This window comes from Rhinatrema bivittatum, chromosome 1 (genome assembly GCF_901001135.1).
Source record: "Rhinatrema bivittatum chromosome 1, aRhiBiv1.1, whole genome shotgun sequence".
Classification (NCBI taxonomy): Eukaryota; Metazoa; Chordata; class Amphibia; order Gymnophiona; family Rhinatrematidae; genus Rhinatrema; species Rhinatrema bivittatum.
Genome location: NC_042615.1, coordinates 295,758,090 through 295,772,913, shown reverse-complemented (window position 1 = coordinate 295,772,913; position 14,824 = coordinate 295,758,090). Strand labels below are relative to the sequence as shown.

Here is a 14,824-nt window from a genome sequence, read left to right as displayed (position 1 = left end):
AATAAAATACCGAATTGAATACAAAGTACTTACATTGCTGCATAAAATAATCACGGGTCAGCAAATCAACTGGCTAAGCAAAACCATAGAACTCCATGCTCCCAAACGGAACCTTCACTCAGTGGACAAAGGCCTCCTCAAAATCCTTCATGCCAAAACAACACATCTCAAATCAACTTGCGAGAGAGCCAAATCCATCAGCAGCCCCTCACTTTGGAATGCACTCCCAATTGAAATAACAACTCAACACAATATAAAAACCTTAAAAAAAGAACTAAAAACCTGTTTAAACAAAAAAAGCCTACTCAAACTCACACGAGCAACTGCACAGCCAAACAACTACACAGCGCAACATAAAGAATCACCAAGTCAACGCATGAATAACAAAATATCTTCCTCCATTCGAAGCATTAAATTTACTTCACAAAATCAAGTGGATTCCTAAACTAATCGTAACTGCATTTTGAACATAGAATGACTAGCTACATGTATAACAATTCCCAGCTAGAGACCCTCCTATCTACCTCAACCTGTATCCCCTCCCTGATTTTTCTTTTCTCTGAGTATGCTGTAATAACTATCACACACAATCACCAAAACTGTCAACCATTGTGATAGAAATCTTTTGTGAGGATGTTTAACTAACTCTTTTTTAATTACTGTAAACCGTTCTGATGGCAAAACCAAATGACGGTATACAAAACACAGTAAATAAATAAATAAATAAATAAATAAATAATAAAAAATTAAGTATCATACTTGTGTAGATATCTCGGTATATCCTCCAAAAAAGTTAAGAGTTTATGCCTCAATAATTTAGTGTTTGAAAAAATACATTTATCTGGATTTTGATGTTGCACACAACCATCTCCTTCACATGCAAAAACATCTGTCTCCCATGTTGACTTTACTAGCGGATATTTGGACCGGATAGGTAACTTGATGAATGTCTTATACAGAAATAGAGCAGACATCAGCTAACATTTTGCCATCTGGCTGTGTCAAGGCTCAAACTCAACAGGAATTTTCAGCATCCATGATTTATCTCCAGCAGAACATTGCTACTGCGATTTTCTGTCATCATTAATACCAGACCCTTTCCCTTTTTCTGGTATTCTTCTTTCCTCTGTTCTTAGTTTACTCTCTTGCTTTGGTATCTTCGAAGCACAACTTTCTTTCTCTTCTCTCGGCTTGTGTACTGCCACACCAGCTCTGTGCAGGATTGTCCTCCTTCATTCTTTGTACTAGCATATTCTTCCATTGCTCCTCTTCGTTTTGATTTCTAAACCCTTCTCCCTCCTTTTCTAAACCTCTGGGCAAGGTTGCTACCCTGTGGGGAGCTCTGATTCACTCCTTCCAGAGCTCTCCTCTAGGACGCCTTTTTGATTATCTTTTGTTTCTTCTGTAACTAAAATGCACTCGTTTGCCTCCTTGCTCCCTCAGGATTGCTTGCTGGACTGATTTGTTTTCTTTTTGAGATAAATAGTTTCTTTTACATTTGCACATCTATATAATGTGGGCACTTGCTAAAACTTCCTTGCAAGAAAATATCCACCTCCCCTGCTAAGTGGTTAAACCTCAATTGGACTGACTAAGCTAACTGCCCACTATTTAAGCAGGGATAGGTACCATGGAGGAAACTAGCCACCTTTTGCTGATTTTCAGTGCTGAGCAGGTAACTTAGCTGATCAAACCTAAATTTAGCCACTCAGTGGAAGGAATTTTCATCCTGCAGAATGTAGCCGGCTAATTCCTCAGATGGATAGATCCCTTTGAAAATCAGCCCCTGTGAGCTATCTAATTTTATTTTGTTTTCTGTTTTCTTTTGATGAGTTGTATCTCTCTCTTGTTAGCATGTAAAAAAAAAAAATTTAAAAAACTAGAATGGGAGCACACATGACTCCTAAATTATCTTTTTCATTGACTAGCTTGATAAAAAGGATATGGGTGAATTTTAAAAGCCTAGCGCACACCAAAGCTGGGAGATATGTGCAGAAGTCAGACCGGTGCGTACTATGTGGATTTTAAAAGGCGTTCATGTGCACATGTATCTCCCGATATGTGCACAAAAAGGTTTTCCTGAAAAAGGGGTGGGGTATGGGCATAGTCTGGGCAGGACATGTGTGGGAAATTAATTTAACAATTAGTTAGCTTGCGTGAAGAATATTGTACTGCGATAGAAAGTAATGAAGCAGAGAATCACTGATATTATTTGTATAATTATTTGACATAAGTCTATAAGTTCTGAGAATAAATATGACATTTTTCTTAGCTTTCATACAACAAAAACAAGTCATAAGATCAGATATTTTAAAGAACAGTTACTCAGGAGGCTAACAGTGGAGATATCAGAGGAAAACAGGACAGTAGCCACTTAGGCACACCTAACTGCTTGCTGATATGATAAGAACAGACAGTTGGGACCTCAAGAACACATGGGAGTAACCCAGAGAAGAAACTAGAGCAAAGGTCAGAAGAATTAACTTAAAAAGAGCAACATGAGACAAGCTGTTTGGAATCAGAGAAAGAACAGCTCAGAAGAATAGCTTTTGGATATTACCATTGCTTAATGAAGTGCCTGATGAGCTGATGCTGGTTTCCCAGTGCGCTATGTTCCCATTCTTTCAAAGATATATCAGACTCACATTGGGGAACTGTGAGGAGAAGAATTTTTGTGTATATATTCTTTAATGCAAACTCTAATTTTGTATGCTTTTATTGCTTATTCTCAGACTTATAAATAAGCTTCAATACTTGTAAATAAGTGTATTCTGTATTCTGTGACATATAACTTACCAGTCAGCCACCTTTGATAGCATGTGCATTCCAGGATTTATAAATAAAATCAGTGTGTAAATAAATGCACAAGCGCATGCTATGGATGGCATGTAAGTCCTAAAACAAAAAAAAAACTAGGCTTGTCAGTGGGGTTTTAAGGGTTGGAGCTAACAGGGTAAAAGGGAAGCTAATTAACTAGGGGGGATAGGAAGTCATATCCTTTAACTGGGCTAACTGGGAACAAACTGGAGAAACTGGTAATTGCATCAGTGCACATCTACTAAAATCCCCCCACATACATGGTAGAGGCAGCATTTGCATGAGTTCTTATAAAATTGTGTGCACATGTATGCACGTACAGCCTATTTTTATACTATGGGTCCACAGACGTGTGTATGTTATAAAATGGCAGCATCCTTTGGTGCGAATCGGCAAACGTACACATATGTGCACATGTGTGCCCACGCACCAGTATCAAAGTTACCATCTTAATGGAGGTAAATATGAAAGTTTTGTTCTGGTGTAAAAATTGCTCTAGATTTATTCAGTGAAAATTCTTTCTAAAGATAATAAGAAAAACACTAGAATAAATCATTCATAAATCCCTTGCTTTGATGGCAAAAGAGTACTGCCAGTTTATATTTTCCCATACAAAACAAGCGTTCATAATTAACTCAGACATTGTCACTGTAATAAATTATTTTTAAATCTATTTCTTCACAGATGTTAGGAGAGAAGATTCACTGAGTAAGAGTGAAGGCACAGAAGGTAATTTTTAAAAAATAATTTGTTCAATATTTTCTCAGTAAAATGGTGACAGGGTTTATTATTATTGAGGTCCATATTTAGACATAGTCCAGATAGCAAAGATAGGGCTTGATTCACTATGGCATTTTTTCCCATTCTGCGTCTATGGGAAAATGCCTTGATGAATCAGGCCCTTTAGCCGATAAACTTATCCGGCTAACTTTAGAGGCATATTCAATAGTGCAGCCGCACTATTTAATATTACTGGCTATCTTAAAGTTAGTCAGCTAATCTTAATTGACTAACTATAGGATAGGTCTACGGGCAAACCAGACTTAGGCCAGGATTCATTATTCCATGCAGAATGATGGATGCGGTGGTAAAGGGGGGTGGGGGGGTTTAGCAGGGGGCGGTCGGGCGATAGCCTGCAGCCGGCCGCACCACGGCGGTATGGTTTCGCCTGCTGTGGTGCGGCCGGCTGCAGGCTATGGCAGGCATAGCACCACCGTAAAAGGTGGTGCTATTCCCCACACTATTGCCTGTGATAATGTTCAAAACATTATTGCCAGCAGTGGTGCTGCCGCCTATTAACATATTTTCCTCCCTAACTCTGCCTCGATCTTCCCCTCCCCCTAATTTAAATCTTATCACCGCGATAAGGCCCTTATCGCGTGCATTAGGGCTTTATCGCGTGCGATAAGGCCCTAAGGCACGCGATAATGGCCTATCGCTGCTTGGAAAATAACCCCCTTAGCTGGCTAAGGGCTGGATTTTCTAATGCCGCAAGGCATATTGAATCCCTCTGTAACGGGGGCGGGGTGGCAAAGCAAGGTGCGGGCCTGCGAAAGCCGGCAGCAATCGCACCACCTCGGTGTTATCGCTGCCAGATTTCGCACCCAGTAGTGCCACAGTGAAAGGTGGTGCTATTGGGCACGTTGTCAGCGGCGATAACTTGGCCTACCTTATTGCCGCCAGTGAAGTCGTTGCGGAGGCCGCCCCGACTCCTCCTCTTCCGGTGCAGACTCCGCCCCTAGTAAGCTATCGCACGCGATAAGTCCCTTTTTGCGTGAGATACCATTAGAAAATGACCCCCTAAGTTATATGGCTGACTCTGAATTTTGGAATAGCCAGTTAACTTATAGCTAGATATATGAAAATGCGATAATTGAGAGAGAGAGAGAGAGAGAGAGACTCTTTATAAGACTTTCATAGTAGTCAACTATTTATATTACTATAGGAGGGCCAGCTAGTAACTACTAGGGATGTGAATCGTTTTTTGATGATTTAAAAAATCATCAGATATTTTTTAAATCGTCAAAAATCGTTAAGAGTCGCGATACAATACAAATTCCCCCGATTTATCATGAAAAATCGTAAATCGGGGGAGGGCGGGGAAAACTGGCACACCAAAACAACCCCTAAACCCACCCCGACCCTATAAAACTAATCCCTTACCTTCCCCCACCCTCCCAAACCCCCCCAAAACGTTTTACGAGTACCTGGTGGTCCAGTGGGGGCGTGGGGACCGATCTCCCGCTCTCGGTCCATCGGCGCCATTTTGGCTGCCACTCAAAAATGGCACCGATGGCCCGATAAAAAAAAACCCACCCGACCCTTTAAAAATGACCCCTTAGCTTCCCCCACCCTCCCGAGCCCCCTAAAACATTTTAAAATTACCTCGTGGTCTAGTGGTGGTCCCAGGAGCGATCTCCCGTTCTCAGGCCATCGGCTGCCACTTATAAAGATGGCGCCGATGGCCCTTTGCCCTTACCATGTGACAGGGTATCCATGCCATTGGCCGGCCCCTGTCACATGGTAGGAGCACTGGCTTGAGTTACCAGCTGGCCTTCCTATAGTGGTATAAATAGTTGACTACTATGTGTGCCATCCCAGAGGCGCTCTCTCTCTCTACACTCCACTCTCCCTCTCCCCTCTCCCAGGAAAAAAGGTGTAGTTATTTCCAGCATTAAAAACATGCAATAGTGTGCATTACACTGTCGCATGCTGCAATAATGCCCCTCATTTTCATTGATCCCGCCCAAACCCCTCCCCAATCCTGCCCATTTGAATAAATTCAAAAATTTGCATTCGCACCACACATTGCACTAAATAACGCATGCATTATAGTGTTATCATGGGTATTAGGGTCCTACCACCTACAATAACATCATAGCGCATTTTGATAAATGACCCTGTAAGTCAGCTAACTCAACTCCTCTTGGTTTTGCCCCTACAATACCCCAACTTAGCCGACTCAATTCTAGCTGGCTAACTTATTTGCTGCCTAGAATTTAGTTGGGCAAATGCCCAAATATTCATTTAGTTGGCTGACTTCTTAGTTAAATACAAAAAAACCCAAATATCAGAAATCCAGAGACCTATTGAGAAAATACTCCAACTGATACGGTATATGGTCAACTGGTCATTTGTTTCAAAACAATTATTTTTTATATTTTTATAATTTATATGTTTGTAGGACCGACACTTATAACATCTCAAAGTTGCTCTTAGTTTAAAGTCCAGTTTACTTTATTGTTCATTTGTATATAACTTTTTATAAAAAAACTTAGTAAACTGTCCAGTCCAGTGAGCAATAGCAATCACTCGATCAATCTTAGTAATCCCAACAACGTGAGCAACTCCAGCTTAAATAGTACTTATCTTGCCACGACGTAGAGGTCACACACCCCGACATGAATTCATGTTTCAAAAAACAATCTGCTTTAGGGGGTCAAATCTCCAAGTTCACATACAATCAAATTTCCAGCAATTCACAATGCTCACTTAGTTGGAGTGACTTCTTAGTTAGCCAGCTAAATACTTCTGAATATGGACTTCATTATTTATAAGGTAAACACTCGTGCTTATTTCCAAAATATTTTCCTGTCTTTCTGTCTATTCAGGTGATTTTTTTTGTATCCTATCATCATTCTGAAAATTGAGTATAAAATTGAATCATTACATCCAGAACTTTAAAAAAGTAGCAAACTGTCTTTTAGGTCCTGAGTCACTAATTTCCTCCTCCCCAGTCCTACCTGAGGCACAGAACCATAGAAAAGCCTTAGGGCCGGATTTTAAAAACCCTACGCGCACCAGTCCTATTTTAAAAAGGCCCTGCGACGCGCGTAAAGCCCCGGGACACATGTGAGTCCCGGGGCTTGCAAAAAGGGGCGGTCTGGGGGCAGGGCATGGGCGGGGCCAGAGGCCTCTGACACAGCGGCCATTACCGCTGTGTTGGAGGATCATGTGCCGGCAGGCTGCCGGTGCGCGCAACTTGCTCCTGCCCAGAGGCAGGCACAAAAGGTAAGATAAAAGTCAAGAGGGGGGTTAGAGTAGGGTTAGGGGGGGGGGAAGGTTAGGGGAAGGGGTGGGAAGGTCAGGCTAGGGGGAAGAGAACGGGGGAAGGCAACGCAGCTCGGTGCGCGCAAGGTGCACAATTGTGTACCCCCTTGCGTACGCCGACCCACGATTTTACGCATGTTATAAAATCAGGCGTACATGTGTGCGAGCCAAGCGTGCTCCTTTTAAATTCTACCCCTTAGTGAATCAGGCCCATCGAGGTGATGCTATTGTTTGAATGAGTGAAAACCAGGGATATAACTAGTATTTTTACATCCAGGGCTCCACTTGCTTGCGCCCTACCCTCAGTCTTTCATGCTTTCTTTCCTCCCTCATCATTCCCCCCTTCAATAGCCCCACCAGTGGTTCTTCATGCTCTTTTCAAATTCTGCCGCTGCTGCATCACCTCATCATGTAGTTCTTGAAGAGGGAGAAACTTTCGGATCTAATTCTGGGCCCAGAGATGGTGGGTGAGCCAGCACACACTGATAGGTAATGTTCCTTCAGGGACTTTAGGGGTGTGCAGTCAAACATATTTTGATCGATTTTTTTAAAATTTCTTTCATATTTTGTTTTATGCTGTTTCATTTTTCTGCACACTAGGAGGATAACTTCCAAAGAACTGCGCACAGCAGCATATACACGTGTATGTGGCCATGGATAGTATTACCATAGTGTTTTATAACATGCGTGTATCATATACGCACTTATTATAAAATATGGGGCTGATTTTAAATTTTGCGCGTGCGGGATACATTTGTGCGTGCTACCCGGTGCACACAAATGTACACCCGATTTTATAACATGCGTGTGCTGTCGCGCTCATGTTATAAAATCCGGGGTCGGTGCACACAACGGGGTGCACCTTGCGAGTGCCTAGCCCTAGGGGAGGCCAGATGGCTTTCCCCGTTCCCTCCAAGGCCTCTCCCCCAGCCCTACCTAAATCCCCCCCACCTTGTTTCGGCAGGCCGTTGTATCGGAGCACTCGGCCATGCCTCCTGACTGCCCCCGGACACGCCCTGGATCACAGCCCCGCCCCATACTGCCCATTTTTCGAAGCCCCGGGACATACGTGCGTCCCGGGACTTGCGCACGCCGCCGAACCTATGCAAAATAGGCTCGGCGCATGCAGGGGTAGGTTTTTGGGGGTTACGCGTGTAACCCTTTGAAAATCTACCCCTATGTTTATGTTTATCCCATAACATATGCACATATGTAGGCTTATGTGCAAATACATACAGTGCATTGAAACTACATATATCAATGCTTTGAATGCGCATACGTTACCCACCTATTTTAAAAATATGTGCGTCACTCATCAAAATAAAATAGGACTTACCTGTGTGAGTTGGTGTATTTTATAACGTGCACATTAATAAAATTACAAGTTTTACCAATTAGTCTCTTAATTTGCCTAGTTCTTCTCCAGATTATCGAGACCTTTCAACCTGAACTCCCCTACAGTTCACCCAGACCCCCCCCCCCAGTCAGTACTAACATTAAGCACGTTTATTATCACTTATGCCAGATAATTAGTAGGTGTAAAAATACACAAGTAAATTGGAAAAATTACACACGTCTTTTAAAATAGCAACTTACATATGTAACTATTGGCCCGACCCATATATGCCACCAGATCACTCTTTTTTTTTACACGTGTATATGTGAACATGAAAGCAAAAATATGGGGTAGATTTTATAACATGTGCACCTTCCGCACGCCTAGCCCTCAGGGAGACCAGCTGGCTTTCCCCGTTCCCGCCCCCCCCCCCCCCCACACACACACACACACATACACCCCTTCCCATACCTGTCCCACCTCCCAGCCCGATAAAACCCCCACCACTCCTGACTGCTCTGAATCATAAGTGCATTGCAAGATCAGCAGCCAGGATGTGCTAGCCCGTGAGTTTTGAAAATGTTAATGGTGCCAACATGCCACAATACAATGTTGACAATGGTGGGACATATGCTGACTGTTTCTCCTGCCAGGTTCTGGCGACTGGTAATGCAGGAGTCTGGCTTGGGCAGAAGGGTTTGCGGCACGCATGGTTGCAGGAGGTATGCTGTGTGGCTGTGCTCATACACGCTTCCAGGGAACAGTGCTGACAGACCCTGTCTTCTCATGCACAGGCTTCCTGACTGGAAAGGAGACCTATGCATGAGGGAGAGGTGGGATCTGTGAGTGCACACTAACTCAGGCCCCTTACTGACTACTACAACCAAACCTAGAACTGGTCTCAAGAAGCTCTCCTGATTTAAGAACAACAAAAGAAAGGAAAGTGTCAACAGCAAGGAGGGGACTTGGAGAGCAGTATATAGGGTACATATCTTGTCAAAACTTTGTTTTGACAGGTGGCCATGCCTACTTATAGTTTTAGCCCTGCTCCTTTTTCTGCCCTCAGCCAATCAGCATTCACTTCCAGCTAAAGCTCCACCCACATGCCCCACCTCCCAGCCAATCAGTATTTACTTCTGGTTAAGTCCTGCCCCTTTTCCTGCCTTATCCCCACCCCTTTGTTGACATTCAGCCTAGCTCCACCTAAGCCATGCCCCTTTTTGCCCATGGGAGTAGCCATTTTGCTTGTCTGAGGGCTGCCATCATGGATAACAGCATGGCTAAAAGGGTTCCCCATCTTGGATGACATCACCGGAAAGACATCATGGCTAACAGTGGCAGCCATCTTGGATGACATCACCGGAAATGACGACATGGCTAAGAAGGAAGGTGCTGTGTTTGGTGAATGACAACACAGCAGTGATTCTCTTCCCCATACAGAGGGGCATGCCTAGACATGCCTTTCAGGAGCAGTAGGGGGGAAATGGAAAAATGCAGGGCTAAATTCAGTTTTTGTGGGGTAATAATGATAATAATAATTTGAATAATATATTTCTTAACAGAATACTTAAAGGTGAGCCACCACAAATGTTTTTAAATTCACAGGTTTAACGTGTGACCGCAGGGCACAATTAGGAGCTTCCCATTACTATTCACCATGCAAAAAAAGAATATTTTCATTAACAGTGACACAATACTTTAGCCTGCACCCCCACAGCTCTGTAACACTGCACAGAATATTCAAATTCTGGTGTCCTCCCTGCATACTTTGTTTTATATCTAAAAATCCTACAGCCATTCCTGCATCAATCCCTCACATCCTCACCATTAATCACAGGCAGGAGCAGAAATGAATGCAGTTAAGATGTTTTTATTTGGCAGAGCACAAGTGTAGGATCACAAGCTGCCCCCGTTAGACCGTGATGTCATTTCCGGTGATCTCATCCAAGATGATTACCTCCCCTTTAGCCATGCTATTATCCAAGAAGGCTGCCCCCAGGCAGCCAAAATGGCTGCCTCCAGGGGCAAAAAAGGGGTATGGCTTGGGTGGAGCTAGGCCATATGTCAAAGGGGCATGGCTAAGTCAGAGAAAGGGATGGGGCTTATCCCAGACATGAACGCTGATTGGCGGGGCTTTAACTAGAAGTGGGCATGGCCACCCGTGAAAACAAAGTTTTGACAAGATGTGTAACCCTAAACTACTCTGGAGTTCTGCACTTGGGGCAGTTGCCCTGCTCACCCTGATCTAGATAAAGCACCGATGAAAACCCAATGCATTGTACCAAATTTATGCCTTATGCTGTTTACAACTTTTGTGTAGGTTGGGTTGCATCATGTTTTCCACCCCCCTCCCCCAATAGTTATGTAAGGAACTACATTTTTGAGAGAATCTATGAAGATATCTCAAGATAAGAAAGCATGAATCAGTACTCATCTATTTTAGCAATATTTTTACTTGTTTTTATATGTAAAAAGTAAGTACCTGTCAGGTTCTTATATTAATTTTGTTGAGGTTGTATAAAAAGTGAGGAGCTTAGCAGAGATGGAAATACTAATGTATTCTCTAAAGTGAAAGAAATTTCAGAATTTAAAGGAAGAAATTATCTTTTTTATAATGAAAATTTATTTTTTTCCTTTGTATTGTGAATTTGGGTTGTATGGGATTTTCTTTCCCAGATTTTGAATTTACTAATGACTTCCATCCTTCAGACATGGGAAAGCCTGCAAAGAGGCAATCATTCTGAACAGAATATATTTTGCTCTAAAAGTTTATGTACCATATCCTAAGTAAAAGTTATTACAAAATCTGCAATTATATCACAGAAATCCCATAGAACTGGTACCATTTAGTATTTTCATCACAAAAATATGGTACTGCTTCATTTTAATATTTACAGTGCAAATGTTTTTCACAGTTGTGTAATTTGTTCTTTTTATTTTCATGCACCTTAAATTTGGCACTGTGGAAAAAAATATATTTCTTGTGCAATTTCTCTTCCTTTTATGGAGATGTTTTGGAACTTTTCCCTCTATTCCTTAAGAAAGTAATTTTCAAAACTTTTTATATGGGAAAAGCTTGTTTGAAAATTCATCCTCATCTCTCAGTGCAGGAAAGTACATGAGGGTTTTTCATTTTGATATCCCCCAAGCTTAGTTTCACACGTGCATTTTGCACCTGATTCAAAATGCCTCCCCTAATGGCTCGAATTTTCAAAGGGAAACCCTGTGAGGTGTTTTCTTATGAAAATTAGCTTGCAGACAAGAGCAGTTTTAAAATTACCCCTGAATCTGCCCTAAATTTGGTGGTATCTCTCAGCAGCCCAACACCTCCTTCTTCCTTAACTGCATTTAGGAAAATGGGGAGAAAAAAGGCTAGATTATTTTTTTTAAAAATTGTAAAGGGGCTGAAATATTCCTCAATTTTTTATTTTAATTTATCCACACTTTTCACAGTTTCTCAACACTGCCTCTTTATTGCACAGCCAGCTTTTGTCTCATGCATTTCCAAGAACTCACAGAACTCTGCTAGGAAGTTTTCAAGAATTTTGCTGGAGATCTGGCGATTCACCTACAATAATGAAATTTCAGGCACTAAAAAATGCTAGGATCTCAGGCAAAATGCTTGAAACTTCAAGTGCATGCTGTTCTTCCCGTGGTGTAGAGTGCAAGAAAACAGGATGCTAATGCTTTGCTATCAGTGTTAATCCTTTTGTATATTCTATTATTTATTAATGTTTTATTACAGAACAAAACAAAGTCATACAGAAGAGTATGGATAATGGTAAGAATGCTGAACTCCATATTTTGTTTAATTTAAATTCTTAAAATGCATAAAATGTTTTGCTCTGCTTTTTTCATTTTTAATATAAACTATCAGTGATTTGAAAATGTCTCTAGGACTTTCTTGACAGGGTCAGATGCACGTGCCATTTACTCCTACACCCACAATAATTTGTTTCAGGGGTGGCAATAATACATGAGGTGTGCAATTCTTTACTGGCCACCCTCAGCAATCCTCTCACTCTCCTCTTCCACCCCCACCACCCAACTCAGATGCAGTCCTGCCCTTCCAAGTAATGATTTATCCTCTTACACCAAGGATGTGTCTCCAGGGATGGGTGAGTAGGTGAGAAGGGTTAAGACTGCCATTACTATGGGCAACTCAGTCATTAGGAATGTACTAAACCAAATGGAACTGGTTATCAACATTGACAAAACTGAATTCCTTCACCTTGAAAGAAAACATACTGAAATCATTCAAACACCGGTAACCCTAAGAAATAACCAGAAAATTGAGCTAGCCGAAAAAGTAAGGAATCTGGGAGTAATAATGGACCCAGAAATCAACCTGAAGCAACACATATCTATAAAAGTAAGAGAAGGCTACGCAAAACTTATGGTCCTCAGAAGATTGAAACCATTACTCACACCAGCCCACTTCAGAACAGTATTGCAAACACTTATCTTTTCCAGCACTGACTACTGCAATGCACTCTTACTAGGACTCCCAAGCACATCGATACAAAATACAGCAGCCAGAATACTGACGGGAAAAAAGAGGAGGGACCATATAACCGAAACTCTAGCAGACTTACATTGGTTACCCATCGAATACAGGATAAAATACAAGGCCTTATATACCATACACAAACTAATATATGATAAAGAAGCAGACTGGCTAAACACAGCCTTACGAGTACACATTCCACAAAGAAACCTCCGCTCAGCAAACAAAGCTCTATTAACAATCCCTTCAGTAAAGTCAGCAAAATTAACCCAAGTGAGAGAAAGGGCTTTATCATTGGCTGGGCCCATACTATGGAACACGATGCCCCCCGAACTCAGAATAATCTCAAAACTTTTAAGAAAAATTTAAAAACATGACTCTTTAAAAAAGCCTTAACTAAAGAGTGTGGAGGGTAGAGAATGAAAGTACAGAGGAATGCAGATGAGAATGAATTTACTCAATCCTACATTTAAGAAGTAATATCTCAAAGAGATAGTAACTCAATAATATACCTGGACTTGACCAACATTACTCAAATAATGATTTTACTTATGAAATTGTAACCGAACTTTATTGGCACCTGTTAGAATGTACGGTATCCTAGATTTACTAACCTTAGTCTATGTGCCTATTTGTAAACCGTTGCGATGGTATATAACTTAGCGACGGTATAGAAAAGTTTTTAAATAAATAAATAAATAAACATAGTGAAGTGCCTGGTGGGCATGAGGATCATCTGGTAATTTGCCTTCCTTGAGGGAAGATGGTGCACTTCATGCATCTCCTAGCTAGAAATTTAGGGAGCGTTGGAGTGGAGCCTGCTGTCATGTTACATGTGAGTATCAATGATAGGAAGGTGCAGGAGGGAGACTGTGGAAGCCAAATTTAGACTTTTAGGTGCTTGAAATCCAGAACCCCCAGAGTTACTTTTTTCAGAAATGTTCCCAGTTTCGCACACAGGATGCTAGAGACAGGCTGAGCTCCAGATTCTGTTTGTGGATGAGGCAATGGTGAAGGGAAGAAAACTTAGATTTGTTAGGAACTGAGGAACATTTTGGGTTGGAGGGAGTCTGGGCTCCACTTAACCACAGTGGAACCAGGCTTCTGATGCTAACATTCATAAAGGAGAGAAAGCACCTATTAAACTAGATTATGGGGGAAAGCTAATAGTCAGAAGTGCAAGGCTTACAGAGAGATATCGTCTAAGAATACCGTCAAAATGGGGAAGTTAGAGTATCGCAGTTGAGAGATTATGGTAAGGACCGAGATAGCTCGGGTTCATTTAAATACAGAGCAGACAAATACAAATGATTCCAATTTCTGTATGAACTGCTAATAATAAAGCAGATTGTGAATTTGTTGTCTGAATGAAAATGCCAGAGGTCTAAAAAGTAAGATTGGTCATAATAGGTATCTAGGGAGTGCACCTTATGTCACCGGCCCAACCCTATGGAACAGTTTACCAGATAACATCTGAAGCATTCAATGCTACTTTGCTTTCAGGAGCATGTTAAATAAAGCCTTTCCTAGCGCCCAGACAGATGAATTCAGAACCAGTGGGTTATGCACCTCTACCAGCAAAGAGAGACGGAGCATATATACTCCTGCAGTGACATCAGCCTGCCAGTATTCTCCATCTCCAGCAGATAGTGGATGTGCATCTTCCTACTGGAGATTGCTTCAAATTTTAGGAGAAAATAAAAGGAGATTTAATTCACCTGCTCTTCTGTGCCGATACCAAATGTCCCCTCCCTCGGTTGAGAATTCCTAAGCCGTGGTCCCTCAGATGAGTGCCTTGGTCCGGTAGCCGGTTTTCTCAGCTGCCGTGGACTTAGCTGTTAAAACAGCTGAAAGGCAGTGGGTGCAGGAAACCGAGCATGGTGGTGATGGTATATGCTCTCTCCCCCCACAGCCGGAGACCATCTCTGTACTCAGCCAGGAAAGGCTGAGCTCAAGTAAGGTTTAAAAAAAAAAAAGACAGAGAGAGTAGAAGGATTGTTTGTAAGGCTTCCCCCTTCCTTCAGTCTCCATGCTTGGTGTGCCATTCCTACATTCGTTCCTGCTCCCGAGGGAGGTTAAGGGACTCGGGCAGCCTGTCAGGTTGAGCAGCCTGG

The 14,824-nt window shown here is 42.0% G+C and overlaps 1 protein-coding gene across 1 annotated transcript in view; it reads left to right on the top strand.

Annotated features, from left to right (window-relative positions):
• CFI (complement factor I) overlaps positions 1 to 14,824 on the top strand; it is a 146,260-nt gene that overhangs the window by 76,092 nt on the left and 55,344 nt on the right. Inside the window, exons 7-8 of the mRNA XM_029596663.1 lie at positions 3,502 to 3,546; positions 11,949 to 11,984. Coding sequence (XP_029452523.1) covers positions 3,502 to 3,546; positions 11,949 to 11,984 — 81 coding nt within the window. The remainder of the gene's footprint in view (positions 1 to 3,501; positions 3,547 to 11,948; positions 11,985 to 14,824) is intronic.